Genomic DNA, 20,138 nt, shown 5'->3' with positions numbered 1-20,138 from the left:
ACCCGAGCTGAAGGCAGAGGCTTTAACCCAATGAGCCATCCAGGTGCCCCGAGAATACTTACAAGTTTAACACTCCTTAAGGGGATGTGAGGCTTCACTTCATCAGGAAATTACCTCATGTCGTGTTTATTAAATAAGCACTGATTATGGACCAGATACTCTTTATGATCCAAAGACAATGACATGACCTTTAGCCATGACAGAAATCCTGTAAATATAAAAATATGAGTGCCATGCTAAGTCCTATGGATAATCCATGAAGGAATGACAAATTCTACCAGGAGATCTGAGGCAAATCTGTACCACCTCACCCCACGGCGGGGGGGGGGGGGGGGGGAGAAAGCACAGGCAAATTCAGAAACTCCACAGCCACCTTCCAGAATCAGACCTGAGGAAGTGTTCTTCAGTACTCAGTCTGCTCTAAGTAAAACCACCCACTCTGGCTCCCTCCGCCATGACACGTGGGCCATTCGGAAAGACCAACCCTGTCAGGTCACTGGCCACAGCTGAGACCGTTGCTTTCGGTTCATGTTTCTCAGAGACCAGGCTTTCTGAAATGAGGTAAAACAGAAAATGAATTCTGCTAAGTCGCACTTGTGCTCAAGTCTTGTAGCTTCCTAATGGAAGCATGAGAAGCAGTTCCTAAGACTGAGGCGTAAGCACCCGGTACTTCCCTCTTTACTTACTGCTAAATTAGGGACTCAGTGCAAACAGCCTGGTTCCCAGGTGAGGAAGACGTCCTCTGGAGAAGCCACCAGTGAGGGCCCCGGATTCAACTTCTCCACCGCCTGTGCTGGGCTGTGGGAGCTCCATAGACCCTCATGCTGGAAGGCAGACAGGATGGAGGCCGAGGAAACTCTCCGCAGGGCCTGCGCGGGAATGCAGCCATGGGAGGTGGCCGGTGAGTGTCAGATCTCAGGACCAGGAACCTCCAGCAACGTGCACTGTCTACATGGTGAAAGAACAGATCATTTGCTTTTGACATTTATAGACAGGAAACCACGGCTGCTCTTGATGAAAGTTTTAAAGATTCAGAGAATTCTCAGAAGTAGAACAATTCCTTTTAAAGGCAAAGTGACTCTGCAGAACACTCGTCCTTGAACATGATTAAATAAGAAAGGTTCAGCAGGAGTGGGAAGAGAGGTTTCCCTTAAGTATTAGAATGTACTCACTAAAATCATTTTCTTTTATAGAATAATGAACTTGGCAGTTTGCTCTAAACAGGAGAACAAAGACAATTGATACAATCCAACTTTATTTTACTTCATTATAACAAGAATTTTCAAAAACTCATGACTCTATGCTATTTCTAGTGTTTAAATACAAAACGTTCCAAATGTAGCACAAACAGCGTAAGCTAATGCATAAATGGATTTGGATGAAGTCCTATGAACCAAATTATTCCTTTTTGTATGTTTGAAAGCAAAGTGTGTTGCCATGTTGTTGAAAAGTCATAGGATGAGGCCCTGGGGTCTTTGGTGGGGAGGCCGGTGGGTCAAGTGAGAAACCCTGGGGTTTGTCCCTCCTGAGCTTTAGCGCTGAGTAGACTGAGGGTGTGGCCAGCGGCTTGATGGGCAAAGCCAGTCCTTGGTCTATTCTAGTTTCTCTTATAAACACCCCGAAGCTAACTTTTCGGATGTGCTCTTTTCTAACATTGAGAAAGGACTTTTCTTGGCTGCCAGGAAGCAGGGAGCAGGCTGTGGTGAGTGATTATCTGGAAGCAGCCAGGCATAAGCTTAGATGCTTTGGAAAAGTGGGGCGGGGTGGGGGGGACAGAGAGACAGATTCTTCTTCCTTTTGTGGACTGGGGAAGAGGGTACTTGGTGACATTTTCCTGAGTCTGAAAGGAAGAATACAGGTTTGAAAGGTTTGGAATTGTACATTAAAACAGAGACACATCCATATTGGGGAAAACAAAACAAAACAAAACAGAAAAAGGCGTAAACACACTTTTATTTTAAATTAAGATTTCTGAAACTATACTAGTTGTATTATAGTCTGGAACTAAATAAGACATAGCACTAAAATAATTCAGTTAATTTTAACTTTTGAGGGTTTTTTTTTTTTAAAAAGCACCACTTAAAACTTACATATTCCCCCCAAAAATTAAATATAGAAAAGTCATTCTACCATAGGAGTGAGTTTGAGAATGCACTAGGAAACAACAGGGCCAATTTTTCAACCTCTGGTTATTGATATGGAACACTAAATTCAAAGCCAGTTTGAGAATTTCCTACATTGCTCACTTATAGGAAAACAAAACAAAGAGTTTCATAGTAAATTTCTAGCCCTTGGAGGGCTAACCTGTTTTCCTGACTGTGGGTTACTGGCCAGATGACCTCTGAATTCTAACTTCATCATCCAAAAAGATAACATATAGGATTTCCAAGGGTTTTATTTTTTTGAGGAAAACTAAGAAATGATCACAATTGTAACACATAAAAAAAAAAAAAAGTCGGAACTAGTCGTAACGATGTCTGAAAACTTTTAGTCTTAGATTTATTTTGAAACCAACTTCCAAACAAGAGGGAATGAAGGAGCTGAAACTTGCTCCCACACCTTCCGAGCAAGTCCCTTTGGACTCATTTCCTTGTCACCGCAGCCAAGGACCGACTATGAAAGTCACTCCTGGGCGCTTGCTCAAGGCCTGTCCTCAAAGTCTCGCCCACATCTCCCCATCCCCCCAGTACTCCCCAGTCCCAGAGGAGACAGCGCTGGAGGCTGCGGCCACCTCATCGCTTGGTGGAGCGCTTCTCATACTTCTCCTGGCCACCGCGCTTCCTGTGCGGGGAGTGGCCACCAGCGCCCCGGGCCTGGAAGCTGGGCTTGTAGGGGTGGCCTCTGTGCTGCTTCCGGTTCTCTTCTTTCTGGCTCTGGCTTTTGGAGGGTTCCTTGCTGCCCTCTTTTTGCTCAGGGTCTTGCTCTTTATGGGATGGCAGCGTGTTCTTGATTGTGTTAATCAGAAATCTCTTATTTGTACCAGCGAGAGGACACTTCATCCTGGGGAGGAAAAAGAGAGAACATTCTCAAACCGAATCATTTGCTCCAGAGCTGCACCCACCGGTCATGGGTTCCTGCCAAAGAATTCTGTGTCCACAGAATCAAGTTTCTGAATACGTTCAGCTTTCCTTGCATGCCACCTAGTGTAAACTGTGAGTACAAGGGGGAAAAGGCGAGACATTTGGAATTCTCCAGCTCGACTGATCTGCCCCTTAGCTGCCCCTCTCTTCCTTATTGGGACTAACTTTCCCACCACTATGCCTGTGCAGGTCTTGGCCACAATGTGAAAGAACAGGATTCCTTCTATTTTCTCCCTGAATAATAGATGCCCGATTTGACTATAATCTGCATTTCTGAGCTAAATTGATCGTGGCTTGTTTTTAATTACCAAAGAGTGACAGTGAAGTCCCTCTCTGAGGAACAAAAAAAGTATCTGTTGCCATATCTTGGATGCTGGGGCTCAGTACAGCAGAAAAAAATTATCCAAAGAATCTATGAAAATGCAATAGTCACATTTTATCTTTAAAATAATCTCACTTTCCATATCAGGCTTTCAGTTTGTGTTCTGTTGGGGGGGGGTACTTCAAGGAGGCCCATGCTCTGGGTCAGTTTCTGTGTAGTATATATTTAAGTAGCTGGTGATTCAAGTTTACCCAAGAGACAGGATGTAACTAATTAAATTATTATTTTGCATGCTTATGTATATACTACAGTATTATTTTTTCTTTTTTCAAGTGCATAAAGCTTTCATTTCGGGGAAGAAAACCCCCCACACAGATGAGAACCTGCATATTTCTCTTGACCTTTGGCTGTCTGTTACACGATGGGCTGTTTTAGGAGGATACTGACCCCCCCAAATCATGTCACTCAGAGTGGCTGGCATTAAGCAAAGATGAATGTAGGATTCTAGAATCTCCATTTTTGTGTCAAACTTGGGATAAAAAAGAGAATCCCACACACTACTCCAAAATCAACCCAGCAGCACCCCCACCAGGGCGATTTTATTGTCTAGGACCCTATCAGTGAAATGCGAGCAGATATTAGGTTCATAGCACTTACAGGGGTCAGACCAGCTCAAGCAATCAGAAATGGCATCGAACCTGGAAGTAAAATATGGAGAAAAAGAAGAGAAAATGTTTCCTGTAGCAAATAAGCAATTCTTGTGCTTCTAGGAACAGAGAAAATCTCTGAGAAGAATCAAAGGTGCTGTAGGGACTTGATGTGCAAGCGTGCTTCGGGCTCAGGCCGGGAGAAGTGAGGAGAGAAGGAGCTAGAACAAGGAGAGAAAGGAATGGAGAGAGCAGGATAGTGGAGTGTAGTAGGAGCAGCGGGAACACTTAGAGGGGGTAGCGACCCTGGAGTTTTTGTTTTTTCTTTTAGTGCCGGAGTTTAGAAGCCATGGTGAATGAGATGAGGAGTGAAGAAGAAAGGCAGTGACAAAGCTGTGATGTTGTGAGGGCACTACACCGTGGAAGTCCTGGGAGCCCTATGGGGCTTCACTTAGCTTCCAGAGAGAGCAACCACTAGACCTAGATTCAGAAGAGTACGGCACACTGATGTCACCAAAGAGCATAACAGGGCTGGCCGGTAGGACAGAAGTGCCCCTCTTTGCCAAATGTGGCCCCATACTTAGTGCAGGAGCAGAATCGTTGGAATGAGTAAGTGGACGACGTGTGTCTCTCGGCTCTGGGAGGCCATGTCCAGCCAACTCCACAAGCGTTCTGCGATCTTTTCCCTGGAGTGGGCCAGCTCAGTGCTGGTGAAACTGGTCAGTCCTTCTCTGGATTAGACATATGAGGAAAGGCAAGGATTACCAGATGGGACAATAATCAAAACAAAACCTTTGGTAACTCCTGGTGAATTCTGCTCTATTTTGCTCTCTTCCAAGGGAGATCACCTTTCCCACCATCTGCTCATCCTAGATGAACAAAGCTCTTCTGCTAGAGACCCTCGGAGTTCCTGCTTGAGAGTTGGGGAGTGGGGACTGCCCTGGTGACAGCAAGCGAAAGAGCTGTTCAGAGAATGGGAGGACTTTCTAGAATCAAGCCACAAGAAAAGTGGCCTTAACATCTCTTTTTTAACATTAGAGATGGGATTTTTAATGTTGGTTGTGCCTAAGAATCTATTCCAGGTGAGGAGTCAAGAGCAGCTGGGAGAGAATTTGGTTTACCTGGCGGCGGTGGGGGGTGCTGAGAGTGACTGCTCCCGAACATGCCAGGACATGCTTTTGAAATGACAGTGAGTATTTACGTATACTTGTAATAAGTAAGGCAGGGCAGTGAGGTAGAGGGGTGGCTGCAAGCAGATATGGACGTACAAGTAGTTAATGAGTCTATATAGAGAAATTATGAAATCTGCAACGCAAGTATCACAGCGTAAGGAGTCTAACAGAGCTGCCAACATCTGTGGAAATCCGCTGGGAGGGAACTGCTCTAGCCTTCGGCTGGTAACTTATTTTGCTGAACCTCACAGCTGGGTGTTGCATTGCTATAAACGCATACGACATGGTACTGGCCGAGCATACATGCTCTGAAGCCACACTATCTATCAGATTGAACCCTGAACATATTATATAGTCTTCCCATTGCCGCTTATCTGTTAAATGTGGGATCTTAACAGTGACTATCTTCATGGAATGCTTGCCGACCAAATGAGTGAGTGCTTAGAATCATACTAATATATAACAAGCACTTGGTACACATTAGCTCTGGTTTATATCCTGGCTCTCCTCATTAGCTTTAAGGGCAAGTTACTTAACTCCCCTGTGCATCAGTTTTCCCCATTTTTAAACAGGAGTAATAGAAATATCGGCCCAGTGGGAGGATTTATTGACATGCACACAGCACTTAGCACAGGACCTGGCCCACGGTAAATCTTCAGTACATGTTACCGATGGGGCTACAGTTTCTTATCCACCATTCAAATATTAAAACTTTTGAAAATCAAGTTCTCTATATGATGCTGAAACTCGTTTGGCAGCAAAACCTGGCCTAACCTGACACTGGGCTATTTATGTCTAGTCTTTATCGCAGTTAGCATAAGCGTATGTGTGGGGGCAGAAATGATCATGTGTTGAACAAAAACCCCTGGGGGCATTCGTAGTACATACTGGGTATGCTGATGTACCTTTCTAAAATGTGAAATTATCTCAACTTAGAAACTTGGAGGGATTCAAGGGTTTTCAACAAGGGATTGTGGACCATTATTATTATTATTATTATTCACTCTCTTCATGAAAAATAATATAGATAGCACATCAGTTAATACAGCAGGGACTTCTCCTTGAGAGCAACTCAGACGACTTGAGAAAAGCAGCTAACCAAGAACAGAGCAGGTTAGCTGATGTTCCTCAGTGAAAAAAATAAAAAACAAACAAAACCTGAGCCATCAGGAAAAAGTCAATGAGCTCTTATAGAAATTTTCATAAAAATGGTTAAAATGAAAAAGTGTTGGTACTCTGGGGCACCTGGGTGGCTCAGTCGGTTAAGCTTCCGATTCTTGGTTTTGGCTCAGGTTCTGGTCTCATGGCTGCTGGGATGGAGTCTAGTGGTGAGCTCGCACTCAGTGGGCTTCGGATATCCTCTCCGTTTGCTCCCTCTCCTGCTCGCATACATGTGCACTCTCTCCCTCTAATAAATAAATCTTAAAAAAAAAAAAAAAAGTTTTGGTGGGCTGCCTGGGTGGCTCAGTCATTAAGCATCTGCCTTGGGCTCAGGTCATGATCTCATAGGGCTCCCCACTCAGACAGGAGCCTGCTTTTCCCTTTCCCACTGCCTGCTACTCCCCCTACTTGTGCTTTCTCTCTCTGTGTCAAATAAATAAATAAATTTGTTTTAAAAAAAAAGTTTTGCATTTCCTCATACTGTGTAAGCCCTGTAGATGCTCTTCAAATAGAACACTGAGGGTTGGGGTATGTAGGTGATTTCCGAAGTCTGTCCCAGTTTTAAAATTCTCTGCTTGTATTCTGCCTGTTAAACCCTTTAGAAAATTACTCTCCTCTCATTCATCCCATAAGAAAATTCATTTCTGGGCCACCTGGGTAGCTCAGTTGGTTGAGCATCTGATTCTTGATTTCAGCTGGGATCACGGTCTTGGGTTGTAAGATTGAGCCCTGCATTGGGCTCTGTGCTCGGCGTGCAGTCTGCTTGGGATTCTTTCTCCCTCTTCCTTTACCTCCCCAGCAATAAATAAATATATAAATACATAAAATCTTAAAAAGAAAAAAAGAGAAAACTCATTTCATTGATGTGTCTTGTTTCTCAGCTCTTTCTTGGTGCCATTTCCCCCCAGACTTGAGATGACATGATAAGCTTGCCTTAGGTATGCACCATTCCAGAGCTTTTCATGTCTGCATTGAGGTAAAACCCGGGCCCTAGAGTGAGAGCACAGGCTGGGGCTGCTCAAGGTACCTTTACTATATAACATCACTAGCTATGTCCCGAGACATGCTGCTGGGGTTGGGGACCCAAGAGGCCACCAGACGGAGTGGCTGCTTCCCTGTCTGCAGCTCTGACCCACACAATGTCAGCTTCCTCACCCTGGCCAGCTGTTTTTATTTTTGGTTTTAGAAAGGTATATTAGCTCATGTGGAAGGAACTGATGTAAGTATAAACAGATACAAAACTCTAAATATAATGAGACCGCTTACAGCTGCACTGGGAGAGTACTGAGGACAGCACTGTCAGACATAGGGTCTGGCATCCTCACTCTGGTAAACTTTAAAAGGCAAGTGCTTTACTTCACTTCCAAAGCTGTCAGCCCAGCTGTGGAGGCTTCTGCATTCCCCAGGAGAGGTAGATTCCTGGAGAATCTGCCATTAGAGAGACCTGCGGACTGATTGAGGCTGGGATTGTAAGCTTTTCATTTCTCTCTCTCTCTTTCTTTTTGAATGAGTACATGATATAACATAATGTGTAAAAATAAGGCAATTCCTCCTTACAATTATCATATTTGACTTGGGAAAAACAGCAGACTGTAAACAAACTTAGAGAACAGAAAAGGAAGAGATATGTAATTTTTTTCTTTCTGGTTTTAATAGTTTTTATCTTTACTGCTGAAGGATAGAAGTAGTAATATCTAGCATGCTACAGAGTCAGACCTGCCAGTTTTTAAAAATAAGATGTTATTTATTTTAGAGAGAGAGGTGGGGAGGGGCAGATAGAGACAGAGCGTCTCAAGCAGACCTGGCTGAGCTTGGAGCCTGACATGGGGCTCGATCTCAGGACCCTGAGGTCACCAGAGCCAAAACGAAGAGTTGGACGCTTAACTGACTGAGCCATCCAGGTGCCCCAGACCTGCCACTTTTGGATTCTAAAATAGTTCCATGAACATGACCCATCAGCTATTGGTACATGATCACTAACCAGTGGGAATGATAAATTGCAGACACTGGCTTCCATGAAGTAATCGTCCCATGCCATCACGTTACTGACGTCACCTTGTTCCACTTCTCCAACCATCCAACACTTTATGGGCAGACAAGAGATGAAGAAAAGCAATGTATCTGAGATCCCAAGCTGGTAGGATTGGATCAGAGGGTCTGATGCTGAGGTCCACCCTCCCAAATCGGGTTGGGAGAACTGTGTGAAAGCTTGTTCCCACGATCCCTAGGCCTCTGTTTCCCTAACCACAAAAATAAGATTCATAATTTCCCAAGGCCTGTTGTACTTCACAGATGTCCACACCAAGCACAGTTAGAACACTTTCTGCCTCTGTCCTAGCCTTGCCCGTGTCAGTGACTCTCCACTTGACACGGCGTTCAGATCTGCTTCTTGGTGCCAGTGCTGGGCAGAGCAGTCTTGGCAGCAGGCATGCAACAGGCTCTTCACCTGTGGTTTCTTTGCCTCTCTGCTCTGGTGACTGGCCACCTGCTTATTCCGCAGCGGGTCTCTGTCTCTCTCTGCTCCTTCTTCCCGATCCAGGATGGTGTCGGGAGGGCATTAGGCTGGGTCCTGCAGTGAAGATAAATCCCAGGCTATCTGTCTACATATTTGTGGTCGGTAGCAGACCACCAAGAGGAACAGAGTATGTGTGAGGATAAAGCTCAGAAGCAGGTATGTGAATAGTGGTGTCCAGAGAGAGATGACAAGGCCGCCGTCGTCTTGGCCTCCAGCTCCCTTAGCTGCACACATTATTTCCACGGCGATGTGATGGAGCGGGACTCCATCACACACACGGGGCTCTTGACTCACTTTCATAACTGGATCTGAAAGGCTGAGGGCAGCTGTGGGCAGCTGGGGGCAGGGAGCACTGACGAGCCTGCAGCTGTCGGACAGTAACACACGGGAGAGAGGTGGTGTGGTACAAGGAGGATTCATCCGGGGATGAGAAAGCAAACGATGATCCATTCAGCAGCAATTAGCTTGCTGGGGCCCATGTTCTTTAGCTGTAGAGTAAAGGCTTTGCATCCCTGTGCCTGAATTTATGCCAAGAGCCTCGTCTGTGAGTCAGTCTGAAATGGGAGCCCTTCCTTCCCCGCCTGCCGGTTCTAGCACGCTGCGTTGTGCTTACCTGCTCACTTGTCCATATCCACCGATGGAGGAACAACTTGGAGGCCAGGACAGGGAGTCTTCCTTACTGCTGCCTGAGCCTGGCCTCTTAATATATCTACTGGCGCTCAGTCAAATGAATTAAAAAAAAAAATGCCTGCATAAAACTTGAGAGATAACCAACAGCTGATGAGATACAAAGGAAGAACCACATGGATGATTCTTCCCCTTATCACCAGAATGACCACCAACACTAAACAGGAAAGCACCCAAAAAGGCCCTTCTCCTTAAAACTGGGTTAAAAAAACCCCTGAAGACTCATTTTCTGTCAAACTTTGTAACTTTTCGTACCATATATAAGCCTTTCCACATATAAGTCTGAGGTTCTGTGAGCGCTAGACTCCAAACTTACAATTGGGCTACAGGTCAGCTGATGTGAGTGCGACCAGAATAAAAACAGCTTTGTGGACAACGAAGCTGGGTGCATTTCTGAAATTTGTGCTTATAAATTCCTTTGTGTTGATGAAAAAGAAGTCATATGGGCCCATACTTCAGCTCCCTTGAGGCCTCTGTCAAGAACAGCTTCTGAAGAGATTCTTTTGCTGAAATACATCCACGGAAGTACAGAGCACCAAATGGTCTCTTTCTTTATAAAATAAAAAATGGCATTCTGTGGCATTTTCTTTAGTTCAGCAATCTCTTTCTGGCAATGGTTCAACTACCTCACTGAGATCTTTTCATGGACTATCGAGGAGGAAAAAAAATGGCACTCTCATTCTATTTTCAACTTTAAAGCAAATATAAAGTTCTTCTAGATGCTTAGAAAAACACACCGTGGCCCACAAGTAAGCAACAGATTGTCTCCTCCTTTAAGATCTGTCCCAGAAGATGTGTTGATGGGGATGGAACTTGGGACTCCCCTGTCTGAGCGCCCAGCTACCCAAGTGCTGTGGAGCCATCTGCCCATGGGAGAGGTGTGGGAATGCTTTCCATTCTGCAGAGCAGGCTGCTTCCATTCTTTACAATACATAGGGACTGTTACGGTGTTTTTCAAATTTGTGTGCACTTTAGAATCACCTGGGTATCTTTTTGGGGCGCCTGGGTGGCTCAGTGGGTTAAGCCGCTGCCTTCGGCTCAGGTCATGATCTCAGGGTCCTGGGATCGAGTCCCACATCGGGCTCTCTGCTCAGCGGGGAGCCTGCTTCCTCCTCTCTCTCTCTCTCTGCCTGCCTCTCTGCCTACTTGTGATCTCTCTCTGTCAAATAAATAAAAAGTAAAATCTTTAAAAAAAAAAAAAAAAAGAATCACCTGGGTATCTTTTTAAAACCCCAAGCACAGGCCACACCCCAACTGATAATCAGTGATGGTGGGACAGAGACATTAGTATTTTGGGAGCTTCTCAGATGATTTCAAAAGTGCAGATAAGTTTGGAAACCACTGGATTAGTAGTTACAAGTTTTTATTGATTTACACACGCACGCACACATGCACGCACACTGAAACAGATGGAAAACCAGTTATCCTCCCAGGACAAGCACGATGGGGAAGATGTTCTTTGTCTCAGCACCAGGGAGCAGACGCAAGTCATGGCCGTCCTTCAGTCAGACCTGTTTGCGTAGCCCACATTGGTCAGGGTGTCCTGAACCAAGAGCTGCCTCCAGGAAGAGGACCTGTGCGAATGTTTGAACAGTAAGTGAACTGGCTGGTTATTTAGATGTAAGTGACTGTCACTTCAAGGAGAAAAACTCACAGTTTTTACTGACAATGATAGAACTTGAATTTTCAAGTGCAAGAAAATTAGACTTTTGGAAAACTGTGCACTTGACAAGTTCCCAACATTTAAAAGGCTTTTCTGATGAGATTAATGGTAGTAGTTACAAATGTATTCCTTTAATATTATATAATGAAATGTGTTAACATTTGGAGGATGACTCCCTGAACCAGCATTTTTGAGATGACCATTGCATGATGTTACAAAGTCATGTATGAGGAGAAGATCCAGTCAAAGTGTAAGGTAGATGAAGGGATTTTTATTGTAACAGAACATGAAGAGTCTACATCAACAAAAAGAATGTTAAGAAACTACCACTCATTGAGGTTATTTGCAAAGTTTTGATGAAGGATTAAAGAATACCATAAATTTTCGGGAAAGGCTATTGAAATACTTCTTCCTTTTCCAAATATACATTGGTGTGAAGTTGGATTTTCTTCATATACTTTAATCAAAACAACAGGTTGTAGAGGCTTACATGAAATCCCAGGTGTCTTTTATAAGGGGGGATGAGGAGGTTTACAATATTAAAAAGAGTATCGCTTTAACATTGTATTTTTTCCCCAAAATACAGTTATTTTTTATAAAATATATATCATTCCCTTTAACATGTAATAGGCTTATTATTTTTAAATACATTAATAAATAAATCCTTTAAAATTGCTCACTTTAAATTTCAAATACAGTAAATATTGATAATCCACATAAAAAAGGTTCTTTGTCATTGTCAATAGTTTTTAAGTGTGTAAAGGACCCTAAAACCAAAAAGTCAGAGGACTGCCATTACAAGACAATTGAGAAAAATAGCCATGTCAGCAGGAATTTTTATCCTGTAGACTAACAGGAACTTGGAAGTTTCAGATCCTGTTTTCCCAGGATGCTCCTCTTCTAAGTTTGGAATGCTTTACTTGGCCTGCCATCTCTTACTCCTTCTTCAATATGCTTCTTCCTCCTTCATGGGAAGAGCTGCCAGTTGTCCCCCAAATAGCCATTCTTCCTTTCTTCTACAGTAAAAGAACCCAGATATTCATCTGGCACATGACTTCCTGGGGGAAAAAGACTGAATTCCTGACCATGTATCTGAGCTGGGTAAAGACATGAAATGAAATTCTGACCAATGGGGTATATGTAGAAATGGTGTAGGCAACCTCTGGGCAGTGCCTTTAAGTGGGAGGAAGGGGGGGGTACCTTCCTTCTTTTCTTCCCTTCTGCTGACTGAACTGGGGAAAGAATAGCTGCTACCATAATAGACCATGTGGAAAAGCATCACACCCTATGGCTGGGAGATGTAGAAAACTGGAAGAGACAACTTTATGGAACTGCTGACCTTACTGGTATAAAGCCCAACACACACATCAGTACTCACACAAATGGCAAGATGACCTGTGCCCATGGTAACTCTCTCCAGGGGAAACAGAGATGACACTGATCAACTAGTTTTTTCACTAGCAGAAAGTTCTACTAAGACAGTAAGTGGCAGAAAGATTGTCAGGATAAATGACTTCCACCAGAGAAATGCTTAGAAGCCACTGATCTCCTTGAACACTCCTAACGTAGCAAGAACCCTGACTGACATGTTCTTATTCCTGGTCAAGCCATGAATTCATGATTTAGCTCTCCACTGATTCTTTCACACACAGTACTGGATTGGACCAGTGGCTGCGGTCAACCTGGTCACAGTCCTGCCTTACACTGAACACCTAAGCAGCCTGCCCCTAACCAACTTTGTACCAATTTAATTCACCGGAGTAGAGGCACCTTTAACTCTGTAAAGGAGAGAGGGGGACTAGAAAGAAGGTAAGGGCAGATCCAACTAACACTGACTGCTGCATGATTGGAATCGTGCAAATATTTCCAAACATCCTATCTCACCAAATCTGTATAACTATCCTTCCACAAGGAGAGCATTTTATTGAATCTAAGATGATTACATATATTACATACAGATTGACTCGCACTGGATTATTTCATTTTCTATCACTTCATCCATAAATACATCAGAATGAACTTCTGAAAGATAATAACTTTAAAAAATGAAGTAACATCAAAACCACTATCACACCTAAAAAACCCACATTAATTTCTAAATATCATCAAATATCCCAACTGTTTCCTAAATGTCTTTTTATAGTTACTTTGGATAAGGATCCAAATAAAGTATACATTTTATTTGATGTGCCTCAAATCTATTAATTCATAGGATACCCCTCCTTTTCCCTGCAATTTGTTTGTTAAAGAAACTCGGTTGTTTGCCCTGTAGAGTTCCCCACATACAGGATTTTTGTGATTTCATCCCCGTGGTGTCAGTTAACGTGTTCCTCCGCCCTCGGTACTTCCTGCGAACTAGTAGTTCTAACTGGAGATCTGATCAGATTTGGGTTCAATCCTTTGACAAGGGTATCTCATAAATGGTGGTGTGCTCTTCCCTACTGCATCTTTTTGTGGCATGGAGATGGGTCAGTGAGTTCAGATGTGGTCAGCCTGACCTGTCCCAGAACTGTCCCCAGCAACTCCTCATCTGGTTGGGTTAGTGGCCAGTGACCTTTGCCTAGGCCCAGTGTATCCTTAGGAATTGCAAATGAGGACTTTCTTTTTATTTTAAAAGGGATAATTCATACAGAATGGAATTTATCATTTTTAAGTAACAGGTGTGGAGAGTTTTGACAACTGTACAAAGTTGTGTAATCATCACATTAGTCAAGATGTGAACTGTCTCTGTCACCCACAGAGTTCTGCAGTAAATCCCTTCCTTCTGTCCCCATTTCCTGGCAACCAAGGATCTGCTTTCTGTCCCTACAGTTCTGGGTTTTCTAGAACACCACGTAAGTAGACTCTCACACTGTGTAAGGTTTTGTGTCTGGCTTCTTTCCCTTAGCAGGGTGTCTCTGTGTCTGCTTCTATTCCTCTTTGTTAAGGAGTAGCACTGAATGTACAGCTAGAACCTCAATTTGTTTATCCAGTCATCAGTTAGTGAACATCTGGGTTGTTTCCAGTTTTGAGCTGTCATGAATAAAAGTGCTACACATATTACTGTGCAGAATTTTGTGTGGGCTTCAGTTTTCAATTCCCTGGTAATTGGTTAGAAGAACTCTCTATGTATAAGAAACAGCCAGCTATTTTTCAAAATGGCTGTACAATTTTCATTTCTGCCAACAATATGTGAGGATTCTAATTGTTTTATGTCCTCAGCCTTATTTGGTAGTCAGTCTTTTTAAATTTTAGATATTTTAGTGCCCGTATAGTGGTAACTAACTGTGGTTTTAATTTGCATTTTTCTGGTAACCAGTGTTTTGAGCATCTCTTCATATGCTGATTGGCCAATCCTACATCATTTTCAGTGAAGTGTTTCTTCAAATCTTTTGTCTATTTTTAAATCAGATTGTTTTCTTATTGAGTGGCTAAGAATTCAAATGATGCTCTTATTCTGTAATCCTTGTCCATTTAATAGATGTACTTTTTTTTTCTTTTTGAAGATTTTATTTATTTATTTATTTATTTGTCAAAGAGAGAGAGTGAGCACACAGGCAGAGTGGCAGGCAGAGGCGGAGAGAGAAGCAGGCTCCCTTCTGATCAAGGAGCCCGATGCAGGACTCGATCCCAAGACCCTGGGATCATGACCTGAGCCAAAGGCAGTGGCTTAACTGAGTAGGCTACCCAGGCATCCTGATGTACTTCTACAACAAAGTTTTTTTCAATAATTATTTGGTAATTCTGAGGTATAATTGGTACAGGGAACAGAATAAATGTTTTATTCTTCTTTTCTATTTGCCAATTTTATAAATAATGATTTGGTTCCATAGCATTCTCCAAAAGGGACCATTAAGCTTCTTTTGTGATTTTCATTATGACTTCATAGATTTTAAGTTTTCATGATAACTTTATTCTTCTTGGGGATCAAATTATCCCATCTAGTGGGAGACCTTTCAGGTTGTTTCTTGAGTCTTTCTGACCTCACTTTCTGGCTCCTTTTAACACATTTTCTGCCTGTGTAGGAAGAGTTTGGCCTTACGCATAGAGAGATCTGGCCTCTGGGAGGTAATCTCAATTCTCAGAGGTAATGTTACATCTGACAGACCTGTCTTTGTTCCGGATAGATCTTAAGATGAGTCAGGCCCCACTTGATGGTCTTAGGGTAACAGCTGACCATGCCTCCTCCCCACTGCCCCCCCCACAAAAAAACCCCAAGCATGTGATTTAGGGTGGGAGCTTTGGGTCATGTGGTCCATGTCAAACTGGAGATTGAGATCAACCATGTGAGCAATTAATCAATCATGCCTAAGTAATGGAATCCCAATAAAAAACTTTGACTACCAAGGCCTGGGTGAGCTTCCCTGATAAGCTGCGTGGGTAATGTATCCTGACTCTAGGGAGGAGACAACAGAAGTTTCACATTTAGAATCCTCGCAGACAATGCCCTTCATGCCTTTACTGGGGCTGATTTTAATCTGTATGCTTTCCTTGTAATAAACTGTAACTGTCAGTATCATAACTTTCTGTGAATTGTATGAATTCGTCAGTGACTTACGGAAGAGGAGGGTACTTTGGGGAACTTCCTGAATTTGCAGCTGGTATAAGAAGCTAGAGGGGCGCCTGGGTGGCTCAGTGGGTTAAGCCTCTGCCTTTGGCTCGGGTCATGGTCTCAGAGTCCTGGGATCAAGCCCTGCATCGGGTTCTCTGCTCAGCAGGGAGCTTCCCCCTCTTTCTCTGCCTGCCTCTCTGCCTACTTGTGATCTCTCTGTGTCAAATAAATAAATAAAATCCTAAAAAAAAAAAAAAAAAAGTAGCAGCGAGGGCAGTCTGGGGACTGTGACCTCTAACTTGCTGTCTGATGAACTCCAGGCACCGCCTTGGATCTGCAATCAGTTATTTTTCTAAGGTTCTTGGTCTTCTTTTAGTGAGAAGTGGTATTTATATATTGCAATCTGGATGCCAGGGGCACTCACTGCTACCAAGTGGGCGGTCATCATTTCTAGCACTTTTCCATGAACAGAGCTGGAAAAAGCTTTCCTTTTTCTTTCCTTCCTTCCTTCCTATCTTTCTTCTTCTTCTTTTTATTTTTAAGAGAAACTCTAGCATGGTTTTGTACTGATATTTCCAATTCAAATTTAGGATTATAGGTTTTTACTTTGATTTTATATCTGTGTCTCTTTGACACTGGAGATCAGGGTATTTTTAGCAAATAAATATTTACTTTGTGTTATCCTGTTATATGATAATTTCAGAAAAACATCAGTATTGTTGACAATATGATGACTGAAAACAGTTTAGGATTTCTTGTTAGTTCTTTTGGGTACAGAGTCCGATTTCAGCTCCGAAGGAGTTCCTTTATGTGCGGCTAAGCCATCCACTAAATGGCTTTTTAGGTCTATTTGTTTTGTTTTGCTTGATTTTTAAGGACTGCCTTTTCCTTCTATTTATTTAACTTTGTTTTATATTTTATGTAAACCATATGCACGGTTCTAAGAGTCAATTCTACAGAATGAGGTACATTCTGAAGTTACATCTAACTCTAATCATCCACAATCCTCCACCGTAGTAGGTTCTAGAATGTAGAACCTACTACGGTGGAGGATTGTGGAGTCAGCATATTTATTAAAGCCTGTGTTATGGCTAAAGTGAATCTTAAAAATGCTTAAGATTAAATTTTTAAGGTTAAATTCTTCCTTTGTGTCTAAACTTTTAAGTCTTAGAGCTCTGTTGTGTGTGTAGAAACTGTAAAGGCAAACTTTAGTTCTACACAGCTGAACTGTCACATAATAGAAATACTTGCAAGTCGAATTTTAAAAAGAAATTTCCATTGACTAAGGACCATAATTAAAACAGAGATCCTCAAATAATGGACACTGATATCTCTCTCACACGGTGCCTCTGGGCAGTTGGTGCCTCTGGGCTTGTATCTATGTGTCTTCTGGGGTTCTGTGAACAAAGGCTTGTTCACAGCGCTATAGGGGCTGCTCTCCTGTCCACACTCCCTCCCCTCTCCTTCCGGGTCTCAGGGCCCCCCCAGTGCTGGCTCTCAGCAGGGCTCTCACTCTCCTGCTCGCCTCTGGGTGATTTCCTCCACAGTCACAGTTTTATATCTGCTAAAGACTTACATATCCACATCTTCAACCAAGACTTTCTCTTTAATACTGTTTTAAGGAAGATTACTCAAGAACTTACCAACCCATAGGTCCCATAGTTTCTGCTCTCGTTTTCCCACGTTTTGCCTCTTTAAGCAGTTCTTCAATTGCTTTCCTGATGGGGAAAAAAAGAGATTTGAGAGGCAGTCACTCCACCAAATTCTGAAAAATCAGTTCTTTCCAACATATATGACCTAGCAGAATGACCAGCTTTTGAAGCGTAAAACTTCAAAATTGGGGAGAAATTTTTAAAATTTAAAACACATGGTTGATAGTTTTGAAATATAAGTAATATTAAAAGGAAATGTTCTATACGAAGGGGAAAACACTGAAAATCAAAGACAAAATGACAAAAGCACATCCATATTTAAAATGTTCAAATGCATTATTATTCTGAGAAATAATAATGAACCCAACAAGGATAAGAATGTTTCTGGCCCTTAGTGAGAGAGAAGTGCATACTATTTGCTCTGTTAACGGGGACTGCAGCTGATATAACATTTCCGGAGGACAGTTTGGCAACACGATAAAGAGCCTTCAAAATACCACATACCTGTTGACCTAGAAATTCTACTTTATCTACTTTATAGTGAGCATTGGGTAATTTTTTTTAAAAAAGATTTTATTTATTTGACAGACAGAGAGTCAGCGAGAGGGGGAACACAAACAGGGAGAGTGGGAGAGGGAGAAGCAGGCTTCCCGCTGAGCAGGGAGACAGATGGGGGCTCCATCCCAGGACCCCAGGATCATGACCTGAGCTGAAGGCAGATGTTTAATGAATGAGCCACCCAGAAGCCCGGGATGATTTTATTTTAAAAAGATTGTATTTATTTATTTGAGACAGAGAGAGAGGGAGAGAGAGAGAGAGGGAGAGAGAGAGAGAGGGAGAGAGAGAGAGAGAGCTGACTCCCTGCTGAGCAGGAAGCCTGATATAGGACTTCACCCCAAGACCCCGAGATCATGACCTGAGCCAAAGGCTGACACTCAACTGCTCAATCAACTGACCCACCCAAGAGCCCCTGGATAATTTTTATTTCAAATTTATTTGCATTATATATTACATAGGAAAACATTTGGAGAAGTATTATCAAGATGGTAAGATGAGTTTCTGGGTGATTTTAAAGTTTGTTTTTTTTCTTTTTCTGAATGCTTTTCTACATTTTCTATTTTTTTCAGAGTGAATCTGTGCTATTTGTGCCATTTTTAGAAAGATAATGAAAAAAAAAAACCCCTCCAGGAAATGTACTTATCAACCCTATTCTGAAATTCTACTATGTCCAAGGTACCATGCAAGGTGCTATGGGTAATAGAATAGGAAGATGACCATTCCTGACTTTACTATTACTTATGCTATGTAAGTATTAAAGTTAAGAAAAGACCGGGGTGCCTGGGTGGCTCAGTGGGTTAAAGCCTCTGCCTTCAGCTCAGGTCATGATCCCAGGGTCCTGGGATCGAGCCCCGCATCGGGATCTCTGCTCAGCGGGGAGCCTGCTTCCTCCTCTCTCTCTCTGCCTGCTTGTGATCTCTGTCTGTCAAATAAATAAGTAAAATCTTTAAAAGAAAAGAGAGGTATGGGGTGCCTGTGTGGCTCAGTGGGTTAAACCTCTGCCTTTGGCTCAGATCATGATCCCAGGGTTCTGGGATCAAGGCCCGTGTTGGGCTCTCTGCTCAGCGGGGAGCCTTCTTCCCCCTTTCTCTCTCTCTGCCTGCCTCTCTCCCTACTTGTGATCTCTGTCTGTCAAATAAATAAATAAAATCTTAAAAAAAAGAAAGAAAGAAAAGAGAGGTATGAAGTTAGAGACAAATATAGTCCAAAGACAGAATTATATATCTAATCACAAAATTTTGGAACTGGTAATTATGCATTGATTCTATATAAAAACATTTAATTATGCTAGTATAGCACTACTACAGATATGATTTACATAATCCTCCAATGATGTGAACATTCTATGAATATTTCATAATGATTCTCATTTTATTGAAGCAGATAGCTTAAAAAAGCAAATATTATTTAAAGACTTATAATAAAATATACCAGTCCTCTGCATCACCCTTCTCTACTCACCAAAAAAATTCAATCTCAACCCTTAAGAAAAATCTGCTTCTCCTGGTATTTACCATTAGTATGCTGTCAAACTATTTCACTACCCTCTTGATCTCCAACAAATCTATTTTTGTATAATTTACACATTTTTCAATAAACTCCTACTAACAGTGAGATCTTTAAAAAAAAAAAAAAGTCTTTTCAGCTGACTCAGCAGCTGGACTCTCTCTGCTCCATCTTGGAGGGCCCACCTGACCATGTCAGCAAAGAACCAAATACTGACCACCTTAGGCACTGTCTGACCCCCTGGTCATGTTCAGTCAGACCGTGTTTCACAGCCCAGCCTCCTGGCATCAGGAATAGGTAAGTGCATCTGCTTACCACAGATCATCAGTCCAAGAGGAAGACCCCAACTGCCTTACAGTCCCGCAAGCTGGACTTAGAACCAAACTGACATGAGACAGATTAACAGGAGAAAATCAAATTTAATAGTGTGCATAAGGGGAATCCATAGAGACAAGACATTTCAAAGACAGTGAGGCAACATGAGTGAGCTAAGGAGACAGGTAGGACCTGAGGATACAAAAGGGAGGAAGGCATTTAGCAAGACGGTAAGAGGAGAAGTTTGGAAAAACAAGGTTGCTCTATTAGGCAGATCAGTTTAGTAGGTAAAGGGGAGTCTCAGTTACTAGCTCTCTGCCTGGTACAGG

General features: G+C 42.7%; 1 protein-coding gene across 1 annotated transcript in view; it reads right to left on the bottom strand.

Annotated features, from left to right (window-relative positions):
* Positions 1-1,237: 1,237 nt before the first annotated feature.
* Positions 1,238-20,138, bottom strand: part of LOC122906984 (protein POLR1D-like) — a 43,314-nt gene continuing 24,413 nt past the window's right edge. Inside the window, exons 2-3 of the mRNA XM_044249513.1 lie at positions 17,422-17,496; positions 1,238-3,000 (exon numbers count right to left, since the gene is read on the bottom strand). Of these exons, the coding sequence (XP_044105448.1) occupies positions 2,733-3,000; positions 17,422-17,496 (343 nt within the window). The 3' untranslated portion in view covers positions 1,238-2,732. The remainder of the gene's footprint in view (positions 3,001-17,421; positions 17,497-20,138) is intronic.

The sequence above is a fragment of the Neovison vison genome, chromosome 5 (assembly GCF_020171115.1).
Source record: "Neovison vison isolate M4711 chromosome 5, ASM_NN_V1, whole genome shotgun sequence".
NCBI classification, from domain to species: domain Eukaryota; kingdom Metazoa; phylum Chordata; class Mammalia; order Carnivora; family Mustelidae; genus Neogale; species Neogale vison.
Note: the sequence above shows the minus strand (reverse complement) of the source record. Positions and strands in the feature narration are given on the sequence as shown.